Genomic DNA, 11,195 nt, shown 5'->3' with positions numbered 1-11,195 from the left:
TGTATTGTAAAACTTTATTACGCATTCATTCACATACATAAGACTTCAAAACGTTTTTCTATGGTCAGAATCAGACAGAGGTCGTACATTTGGGTGTGAAGGCAACCATTTACATTTCAGAATTGTCCAATAAATACTTTATACATTAAAATAATGTTACCTTTTTAAAACCAGAAAGAGTCACTTGAAGCTGCAGTCATAAATGCTGCTTTTTGTAAAGGAACTTCAAAAGAGTTATCTGGAGACAATACATGATTCATTCTCTAACTAGAACAGCAAACCACAGAGACAGCATTTGACAAAGGTCTGTGCTCAGGCCAGGTAAGATTCACCATACTAGAGGATGATGTTGAGAACCATCTGACCAGCCCACCCTAAAGAAAACTACAGAAGGGCTCAAACTAAAAGTGCATTTGACAAATGCGGGGACTGGTGAGGTGTCCTGTTTGAGACTGAGGCACTGTGGGTATATCTGCTTCCTCAAAACTTTGATTAATTTTCTCCCCCAGGCACAGACAACATGACAGTCTCAGTGGACAGACTGACAGACCAGTATAAAGTGGAGCAGAGCGGTACAACAGGTTATTATACTGCTGGTTTAGTGTCGTCTAAAGCTCCTCACTCTCGTACAGGGGGGCCGTGTGCTGGGGGGGGTCTGGAAACAGGATGGGGAGATGGCGGAGTAGGGGGACTTTAAAATGCTTGCCTGTAGGGGGCAGGCTTGTTGGTGCGTGCTGCAGAGACAGAATGAAATGAAAAGGTCAGGATATATTCAGAATAGAACCCTTGAACCTCTAATGCAATAAGAGGAAGTGTGTTTGAGCCAGGTAATAAAACATTTAAATAAAGCCGGTCATTGTCATAAATGTTACCAACCTATTATTTGAAACAATCTGAGAAATGGTTGGATCTCCTAATCCACAGGAGGAATGTGTTGCTATCTTAAGAGTTTCCTAAAATAACAGCTTATATAAGAGATGTATTAAGCCCCAGCTCCAGGTTCAACCCTTGGGGGTCGAAAGACAAGCTTTCCTTCTGGTCAGCAGAGTGCACAGCCAAATGTTACTGCACAGTTGAAGCCTGATTATTACAGAGCTGAGACAATTATATGAGCAAAGTCGTCAGTTTTTCCATTTAGTAAGCCCGAGTGGACAGAGCAAAATACGCACTCTCACCTGATCTATTACAGACTTGACGACTTCAGCGAGCTAGGCTGAATGGAGGTTCACCTCATGGCCGCTCTCAGTCCGCGTAACAGATGGCATGTTATGTGATCAAGGGGAAATACAATAGCCAGCCAGGCCCGCATTTCCCTAGTAATAATATATCTACTATGGGTTTCTAATTCAGCCTTTACAACCTGCGCTGCCATGGCAACCATTTGCAGGACAAGGGATACATTCCAGGGAATTACCCTCCATTTACACTGGAGAAACACAAGCTAGAAAGAGGCCCCTCTGCTTCATTCTAACAGGAGAAAGTGCTACGAATATTGAATAACAGAACATTTCCCCCTGCTGCTACAGTACATAAGTTATTCTACAACACTGGTAGTTCATGGTACAATAGTGCAGTATGCCATTGCCATTTCACTGCCCTGCCAAAGCAGACATTCTGAGTGCAAGGTTACAACGCTGTCTGTCTCGGCTGTAATCCCCACTTGTCCCACTAGTGCAGATGTCAGCATGAGGACAGCTGTGTAGGGCCACAGGGGGTTGATGGCCAAAGCCTTTGTGGTGTTTATGAGGTGAATTGTAAACAGCTACCATGGACAAGGAACAGCCAATTTATCTCCGAACTGAACACTAGTCTGTGCTTAACTTCAAACCATGCACAAATGCACAAGGTCCACTTACTTCCTACATCCAGTCTGGCATTGCAGGTGGACATGCCGGCCTCATTGATGGCAGACAGGGTGTACCAGCCTGCATCAGATTTGACCAGCCTCTCAATGAGCAGGCATTGACTTCCTGTGCTGTCCTGGTACAGGCTGGGGGACAAACATCAGGCCTGGGTTAACCTCTTATGGAATCAATAGAACCTTTCACTTTCAGCTAAGAGGTTCACGTTACCTAGCAAAGCTATATCAGCTAATTAGCACATGTACACTTCAGATATATTCTACTCAGCTAAGGGAAAGAAATGACAATCTCTACTGTGAGTATTTCTCCTTCTAAAAAGGTATACAAACACCCTGAAAGTGATGGAATTGAAGTTCCACCCACCTCATTCTGGTGGGGTCAATGCGTAGCATGTCTTTGTCTTTCTTCCAGAAGAGCGTTGGTGGAGGGGAGGCAGTCACCTTAGACTCTAACCTCACTGTGTCCCCCTCCAAGGCACGAGAGTTCAGCATCTTTTGGATGAAGGTAGGGGGACGAAGCACCTCCTGGGCTGGAGAGGAGGTGAGAGGGGTTGGGGTGAAGGTGGAGCAGTGTCATCAATGCTAAGCGATGGGAAATTATTTGACAGTAGTCAAAACAGCCCTTACCGATAACCTCCAGTTTCATGGAGAAGCGGTTCTCCCCGGCACGGTTCCTGGCAATACACTCGTAGACTCCGGCGTGATGCACCGTCACGATCTCAATGATGAAGGAGTGCACGCCCTTCTCACACACCAGCATCTTGTGGTAGTCGTCTGGACGGATGACTTTACCATCCAGGTACCAGGTCACGTCTGGTGTGGGCAGACCCCCCACCTGAAGGCACAGCCAGAGGTGTATTCATTAGGGGAAAAAACTGACAAACAGGGAGGGACAACCTGAAATGCCATATTAGAAAATAAATTGCTACGGTGTGTGTCAATGAATAGGACCCTGGGAGAGTGTGGACTGTAGTGTGGACTACTAGGGGGTCATGAGGGGGCGTAGTGCAAGGGACCAGAGTGGGGGGTGATAGGGAGTATAGCGCAGCTTTTACAACCTGGTTATTCTAGTCACAGGGGCTATTGGGTTTCATGTTTGGTCACTAGAGGCTTTCATTATACTTGATTGAATAAAAGTGTTGCATGAGTCAGTGTCATAGTTCAACAAGGTCTTTACAGAAGATCCCTCAGAAATAAGTTCCTACATAGGAAATGGATCCCAGCTATAAATGTTGAATGAGTCCAGTTATCAACATACATTACTAAACTGATTAGAGCGTATCCAGTTCTGTACCTTGAAGTGGATCCTACAGAACCTGCCCTCCTCCACCGTGAGGTCCTGGGGGACCTGGATGAAGCGTGGGGCATAGCACTTCTCCTGGATGGCTGAGCCCTCGTTGACATCAGTACCAGAGTGGTGTTTGCCCCTTGAAAAAAATAAGAAAAAGCGAGAGAGAATGAAAGAGCGAGAAAGCAAAAGGAGAGAGGATAGGAACAAAGGTGCTTTCATTCATAACTGTTCTGATGGCTGAATGAGTTCTCATGCAAACAGATCTTTTCAGCTTCAGAGAGCTAATTGAACTAATGAATTGTGCTGCATCACCATTCATGCTGAACCGTACAGAAAACCCCATAACATTGACAAGCAAATGAACAACAAGTCCATCCATGGATCCTAAACCAACTCACTTCAAGCAGCACAGCATGTGCCCTTTACATACAGTTTATCATCATTGGACGACAAGGCAATCCCAGTGAGGAAGCCACACAGACATGTCAGCACGCTCAGTACATGGTCTATAATTGTCCTGATTACGGCATGGCCAGGGGGGGAACCGGAGCCCGTGGTAGACGGTGGAAACGGCACAAACACACGGCAGTGCCAGGAAACCCAACCCGGATCAGACAACCTGCCTCCCAATCCCAGACCTCAAGCCTCATTCACACATCTTCACCCTCACGTGGAGCACTGCGCCCCTCTTTCAGGTCTCCTCTCATCACCTACTGCTTCATTATGTAATGCAGTACACATTCCATAGCAGCAAATTTGTATACCAGTATGTAATGTACTATCAATTTATGCACATGCTTTTGCCGTCCGTTGGTAAAAGGTACCATATTCCTCCGGTGTTACGTCCCTCTGGTGATTCTGGCTGCAAGAGAAGACAGAGATTTGGGAATTAAAAGTATGCAATGGACCCATCTGTGTGTAAAACCATTCCTATACTGTTTATAGGCTGCAATTAATCTCTGCCTCTAAACTAGCCAACACTAAAGTTGACCCGCAAAGGTTGTCTAGGTTCAAGGCTGCACCTTCTCCTGAAATGAATTACTTTGAAAAACCTTTTTAAATAACCAGAGACTTGCTAATCTTTCTAAGTACTTGCCACTCTGCCTAGGACAATGGGGATGGTTGGATGTAGAGGGCTATACCTGTGGTGTGGGCACGTGTATTTTACTGTGTGTGTGTGTGTGTGGTGGTCTCTTCCCAGCATCCTACACTACAAATCCCTGGGAAAATGCTGCTTTGGCACACAATCTTCACCCCTGCTATTTCTAGCTGCATTCTTTGAAGAGCGCTGTGGATTGGCTGTAGACTTATCTCCTGTGACGGAAGAGGACAACAGAGGCCAGGCCCATTGTGTGAGGAGGACTCAGGGTGATGGACAGTGACAGGGGACTAGTCACACACAAGGTACAGGGAACATCCAGTCTAACCTAAAACCCACATACTATTAGTAACGACGGCTCCCAGCCTGACAAACTATTATCAGAACATCTGGAAACATACAGTAGCATGGCAAAAGATGCATCTTTTAAATATACAATGGCTTGAGCTAAGTGAACTAGTGTATTGAGGAAAAGTGTACTTTTATGCCTGTGATATGGTTGTCCCACCTAGCTATCTTAAGATGAATGCACGAAGTCTCTCTGATAACAGCGTCTGCTAAATGACTCAAATATCAAATGTAAATGTCTAAGTGCAGGTACCTCCCTAAATAACCTTCCTACAAACCAAATGGGCTGTACTGGATGATGTAGAAGTGATATGCGTAGATTATACCTGGTCGGGTTGTGAGTCAGAGGAATTCTCAAAGACAGAGGCAGCGTTATCTGGACCCAGCAACCTTCGAGCCATGCGCTCCTCATAGGACAGCTTCTGTCAAGAGACAGACAGGAAACCAGCCACTGTTCAGTCAGTATACTGCAAAATGCCAGTAGGTCCCAATTTGTTAATTGGAAGCAATATGGTGAAAACTCCACCACTGAAATCTTTCTACCTATTAAGATGCTTCAGATCTACAAAAAATGGAAGGGGTAGGGAGTGAATTGGGACCAGCTGTGCCAGTAAATCTGTCCATAGAGCAGCCTCCAATGATATTGGGTCTATTTCAACACAACAGCTACCTTGTGTTGATCATATTATACTGGTCCACTAAGCCCCTGGGATTCCACTGAAGCCTCCATTCATTGGAAGTTGGTTTCTAATGAAGAATGAAACTGGCATCAAGGATATTGTGTCCTTGACATGAATGACATTAATACAGGAAGGCTACAAGAGAATGATAAATTACTAAATCCATATTTTCCTCTTGCATAATTGCCAGGGCCACATTGTGGTATTAAATGGTCTGATGTACGCTGATATGGGTTCAAATCAAATAGGAACCACACATTTTCATGTACAGCATTCATACGGTAGTGGAGTAAACAAACACTTATTTAATGTGGTTTGGGAATAAACTAACATTTAGATTGTAGCATCTGTCTTGACTCACATGTTTTACATTTCCCTATCCACATACATACAAGTCCGAAGTTGACACCTACTCATTCCAGGGTTTCTTTATTTTTTACATTGTAGAATAATAGTGAAGATATCAAAACTGTGAAATAACACATATGGAATCATGTAGTAACCAAAAAAAAAAAGTTAAAGAAATCCTAATATATTTTATATTCTTCAAAAGAAACCACCCTTTGCCTTGACAGCTTTGCACACTCTTGGTATTCTCTCAACCAGCATTCACGAGGAATGCTTTTCCAACCATCTTGAAGGAGTTCCCACATATACTGAGACTTGTTGCCTGCTTTTCCTTCACCGAGGTCCAACTCATCCCAAATCATCTCAATTGAGTTGTGGAGACCAGGTCATCTGATACAGCACTCCATCGCTCTCTTTCTTGGTCAAATAGCCCTTACAAGGCCTGGAGGTGTTTTTGTTCATTGTCCTGTTGAAAAACAAATTATAGTCCCACTAAGCCCAAACCAGATGGGATGGCATATCACTGCAGAATGCTGTGGTATCCATGCTGGTCAAGTGTGCCTTGAATTCTAAATAACTCACCAACAGTGTCACCAATAAAGACACCCCAACATGCATCACGGTGGGAACCACACAAGCGGAGATCATATGTTCACCTACCCTGAACAGTTGATGTTGAGATGTGTCTGTTACTTTAACTCTGAAGCATTTCTTTGGGCTGCAATTTCTAAGGCTGGTAACTCTAGTGAACTTATCCTCTGCAGCAGAGGTAACTCTGGGTCTTTCTTTCCTGTGATGATCCTCATGAGAGCCAGTTTCATCATAGCGCTTGATGGTGTTTGCGATTGCCTTGAAGAACTTGAAGAAACTTCAAAGTCCTTGAAATGTTCCATTTTAACTGAGCTTCATGTCTTAAATTAATGATGGAATAAAGTTTCTCTCTGCTTATTTGAACTATTCTTGCCATAATGTGGACTTGGTCTTTTACCAAACAGGGCTATCTTCTGTATACCACCCCTACCTTGTCACAACTCAACTGATCGGCTCAAACACAACAAAGAAATTCCACAAATGAACTTTTAACATGGCATGCCTGTTAATTGAAATGCATTCCAGGTGACTACCTCGCGAAGCTGGTTGAGAGAATGCCAAGTGTGCAAAGCTGTCAAGGCAAAGGGTGGCTACTTTGAAGAATCTCAAATATAAAATATATACTACCTTATTTCATGTGTGTTATTTCATAGTTTTGATGTCTTCACTATTATTCTAAAATGTAGAAAATAGTAAAAATAAATAAAAACCCATGAATGAGTATGTCCAAACTTGACTGATACTGTATATCCACACAAAAACAATTTCCCTCCCCACTGACACCAGGTCAGTTTGTTAAAAGGGATACCTGGCTGTTTTGCCTACGGGCCTCTTTGGTACGCAGCTTCTTCTCCAGATCCTGGATCAGGGCATCCTTGGAGCCCTGGATATCCTCATCCGTGTTGCGGGACCCTGACCTAGGAACAGGAGCCTTCTTCAGGGTGGGCTTGGGAAGGCTGTGGAGGGAACGAGAACGGGATAGCCAGAAGACAACCATTAACACTAAAAACGTAATTCTATTACATACTAGTAATATTTAGACGTTTTATTTACTGTTCAAAAACATAGAAACTCACATGTTTGGGGTCCCTCTGTAGCTAGAAGGCAGAGACACACATGAGGGAGGAGGAAAGGGGGGCTGTGGCATGGAAACCGGGGGCGGGGGTGGAGAGTGGGGAAACTGACTCATAGGCAGGCTCTGTGTAGGGAGAGACAGTCCCTGTCCCATGTGCAGGGAGGCATCAAACCTGGGCTTGGGCAGAGGGTTGGGGGGGGTTGGGGAGAGAGCTGGGGATAGAGGCTGAGGAATAGACATGGGAGCAGGCTTGTAATGTGGGGTGGACTGAGAGGGCAGGACAGAGCAGAGGAAGGCAGCTGGAGAGGACTTGGGCTCAGGTGGGGCTGGGACACTGGCGTAGGCCCTGGGGGTGAGGGTGATAGTGGAGCGCATGGGGGCGCAAGAGGGGACATGGACTGGGCAGCGGAGGAGGGAGGAGGATCACGAGGGAACACCGTCAGCTGTGAGGATGCAGGGGTGGAAATGGGGAAGCTCAGATTGGAAGAGGAAAGAGAGGCCTTGCTGCTGTTCCCGCTGGGCTGAGGCAGAGCCTGGGCGACATTGTAGCTGTCGGCCTGAAAGGCTGGCTGAGACTGGATGAACTGGCGTGGCCGAGCATAGTTGAAGGCACTGGGGGCAAAAAGGCTGGGGGAGAAGGTGGGCAGGTCAGCCACACTGCTGCTCATGCTACTGCCTCCAAAATCTCTTGAGTTCTGGAAGCTGGGCTTGCTGGGAGTGAACAGTTTGGTGGTTGTTTTTTTGGTTCTGCAGGCTTTATGTGACCTCTGACTCTCTGAGCTGTGGATACCCTCTTCACTCACACTGCAGCTCTGCAGCTCTGAATCTGGACACCTGAATGGGAAAACACTTTGGTAACTTCATCTGCATTACTCAAGTTAACTGGACAAGTGGTGACCATAGAAGCAACATTCCTTCCTACAATAAAATTGTTACATAGAAGCAACATTCCTCCCTACAATAAAATTGTTACACCAGTACCCACCCATGCACAGCCTTCTTAAAAAGGTGGAAAGTCCATTTTCAGTTGCCCTTTTTTGCATAGTAATAGTTCATCTGTGTGCAATTCCTTTTGTCTTGCCTTACACATGTAAAATAAACATTAATTGAACACAGTGTCCACATGACCTTCAAGAGAAGTGGACACATGTTGCTGTATGTTTCTAATAACGTGTGAGTGGCTAAATCAGGAGGCTGACATTAGCTGGCAGGTGCAGCTCAGCTAACTCCGACACCCGGGCCCATGTGACGAGCATTGTGGGTAAGAGCAGAGCAGGCTACACTTCGTCGCCAACGATCATCAACAGAATCACGCAGGGTCTAGAAACAACACAACTTATTTCTACTCAATGCTAAAAGGTCATTCAGAAAGAAATGATCAAACCAAGATCATTATCTGTGGTTTAGAATAAGGAGTTGTCTCCTCTACACATGATTTACTCTAATCGCTCCAACTCAATACAGCCCTGCTCTTTAGTGTCAAGCCTTATAGTCAGTACACATTCCCTCGATCTCTGACAGATGGAGAGAGCAGCAGCACACCACACAAGCTGATGTCTCTCTCCATTATGTAACGGGCCAGGGTACTTTGGGAACAGTGGAATGGTATGACCTGTGATCCAGGGGAGACCGAGAGATGCCATTGGAGTGCTCTTGGTCCTCTCCCTGGAATGCAGACAGTTTTCCTTTTGTGGAAATCTGGCAGGCCACTCAAGAGTATTTCACTACACTCGCAATAACATCTGCTAACCATGTGCATGTGACCAATACAATTTGATTTGAATCCGGGCAGGGGTGGCGGCCAACAATCTTTCCAGTTTGAAGGAAATCAATAAAAGTAAATAGTGTTTTTGTTGATTCCATTGATGCAAGCCATTATTCAAAGACATATTGTCCTATTAAGCAGAACAGGTAGAGAGCCCAATGGAGAAGAGTGGACTGGTTTTTTGCATTATTTTTTTTGTTTTAACAAGTTGGCATAAACAAACGTAATCACAGTAGTCTCAAATAGTCTGCACTCAGAATCTTAGGGAAATATTGGTCTATTTTGGGACTTATACCTTAGCGAACCACATCACTGACAGAAAGTACCATTTTTTAATAAACCAGGGGGTATAAAGGGGTCCGGTCCCTGCCTAGTCAAACAAACAGGCATTTGAGAATACTGTAGCTATTAGGCAATTCCACAGTAACAGAATGATGCCAACTCAGATTTTTCACTTTAAAATGTCAAACAAAAAACAAGGACTGCGAAGTTAAACAAACCACACAACTCTACGCACAAGGACTACTGTTAACAACTTCCACTTAAAATGTAATTAAAGCCCATTTACTTGAACAGTGTAACATTTGGTAACAGAGTGACAATTCCTGCTTTTTCTGTCATCATTCTGTTACCAAACTTTGCTGCACTGTTCAAGTAAATGGGATTTTGTCAAATGTGAGTGTCAGCATCCTTCTGTTACCATGGATTTTCCTTATTGTTAAACTACCTCAAATACCATGCCCTAAAGAAATCACACATTCACTACAGAGCAGCACCAACACACAGGCATCCCAATTCTAATGTTTTGTTCCTACTAATTGGTCTTTTGACCAATCACATCAGTTATTTTACAGCAGATCTTTTTCAGAGTTGATGCTATAGATCAAAAGACCAATTAATGTAAAAAAGACCAGAATTGGGCTGCCTGTGTGCATGCAGCCAACGTTTCTTGAACTCTTTGGTATGCAAAATTAAATGATAGTAATCCAAGTTGCCGATAGAGAGACCTCACTTTGACATGACACTTAGTAAATTAAACACTTGAATCACTGGTATGATATGCAGACGAACGTCAACACTAACATGGACAGGTCATTTCCATTTACTTACTCAGAACACGACCACACAACTGATTACAGAAAAACATAAATCAATTACAAACGTGTATAATAAATTGCACTTGTGACAAATTAATCAAACAATGCATTAAGCTTACCTGGATAAATGTTCCTAGATTAAATATCGTATGCTATTTCAACTTCAATAAAGGCTTCACCGCAGAGGAGAGTTAAATGTTTGTGATAAGAGTTGGAGTGCAACAGGTCCGTAGTAACTTGTGTACACCCACATCGGGTATGCAGAATGACGTGCGCGCCGACTCACAGGTGATTTCAGAGCGCGGCTGTAATGCGACCCCTGACCTGCATTTATTTTTATTTACATGTCACAGTCGCCCACATTTGTTGTGCCTTTAGCATACACACAATCCTTTATAATCTCCTATTTAATAACATGGTATAAACTTATAAACATGATTTTTTTAAGGACAAATAGGCTAAATAATCCCCTCCCTGTTATTATAATCAGATGATAAACCATCTTCAAAAACCAAACTATCAGCGCTGTAAGTAATACCTATCTTAATCAAGTCCTAATTAATTAATTAATGTACACAGAGAGTTCGATCATACAATTTTTAAAACTGTTGCAGCCTACCAGCAACTTCAAACAAGGCAATAGCCCACTCTTGTGGTAGTTGAATCAAAATGACATTAGGGAAACTGTATTTCTCTAAACTCTTCATCCCTGCTAAAGCAAAGATGACCTATAAAATAATTCCTCAAAATTTTACATTTACATTATTGATAGGTATTTTGATAAACAATTTAAAAAATACTGTCTCACAGAACAGCATACTGGACATTCATCTTTCAATTTGAGGGTTTTTGCAGGATGTTAGAATAGTTGAACTCACTGTTCTTCAAGTGGGTGACCAATCTCACAGACTGGGCTCTCTGGCCACTCTGGAGGGGGAATCCCTGCTATGTCATGAAGTAAAGAGGGAAAGTCATAAGGTTCCAGCCTAGTAGACTCTAAGGACTGCTCATCCATGGGCGTCTCTTTCTCCATCTGCTCT

The 11,195-nt window shown here is 43.8% G+C and overlaps 1 protein-coding gene across 4 annotated transcripts; it reads right to left on the bottom strand.

Moving 5' to 3' along the window:
* LOC118363329 (myotilin-like) lies at window positions 1-10,465 on the bottom strand. 4 transcript variants are annotated; one of them, XM_035744060.2, is made up of 10 exons: window positions 10,275-10,465; window positions 7,295-8,127; window positions 7,027-7,174; window positions 4,926-5,018; window positions 3,947-4,014; window positions 3,156-3,288; window positions 2,489-2,696; window positions 2,226-2,391; window positions 1,857-1,990; window positions 1-734 (listed from the first exon to the last, which is right to left on the bottom strand). In XM_035744060.2, the coding sequence occupies exons 2-10, from the start codon at window positions 7,666-7,668 to the stop codon at window positions 694-696; spliced, it is 1,365 nt and encodes a 454-aa protein (XP_035599953.2). In that variant the 5' UTR covers window positions 7,669-8,127; window positions 10,275-10,465; the 3' UTR covers window positions 1-693. The 4 variants fall into 4 exon arrangements, with proteins under 4 accessions (XP_035599953.2, XP_035599952.2, XP_035599955.2 ...); XM_035744059.2 differs by having other exon boundaries at window positions 4,926-5,021; window positions 10,275-10,464; XM_035744062.2 differs by having other exon boundaries at window positions 3,977-4,014; window positions 10,275-10,464.
* Between the last annotated feature and the right edge of the window lie 730 nt (window positions 10,466-11,195).

The sequence above is a fragment of the Oncorhynchus keta genome, chromosome 30 (assembly GCF_023373465.1).
Source record: "Oncorhynchus keta strain PuntledgeMale-10-30-2019 chromosome 30, Oket_V2, whole genome shotgun sequence".
In the NCBI taxonomy this organism is placed as follows: Eukaryota; Metazoa; Chordata; class Actinopteri; order Salmoniformes; family Salmonidae; genus Oncorhynchus; species Oncorhynchus keta.
The sequence above is the reverse complement of the archived record's forward strand: the minus strand, read 5'-3'. Positions and strand labels throughout refer to the sequence as shown.

Excerpts from the sequence above, each read along its gene's own strand:
- LOC118363329 (XM_035744059.2), bottom strand. The coding sequence starts at position 7,668 with ATGCGCTCCACTATCACCCTCACCCCCAGGGCCTACGCCAGTGTCCCA. Across the intron at positions 3,289-3,946 it reads CCAACGGACGGCAAAAGCAT|GGGCAAACACCACTCTGGTA; the intron begins GTGCATAAATTG and ends ATTTTTTTCAAG. Across the intron at positions 2,697-3,155 it reads TCTGTAGGATCCACTTCAAG|GTGGGGGGTCTGCCCACACC; the intron begins GTACAGAACTGG and ends CTGTGCCTTCAG.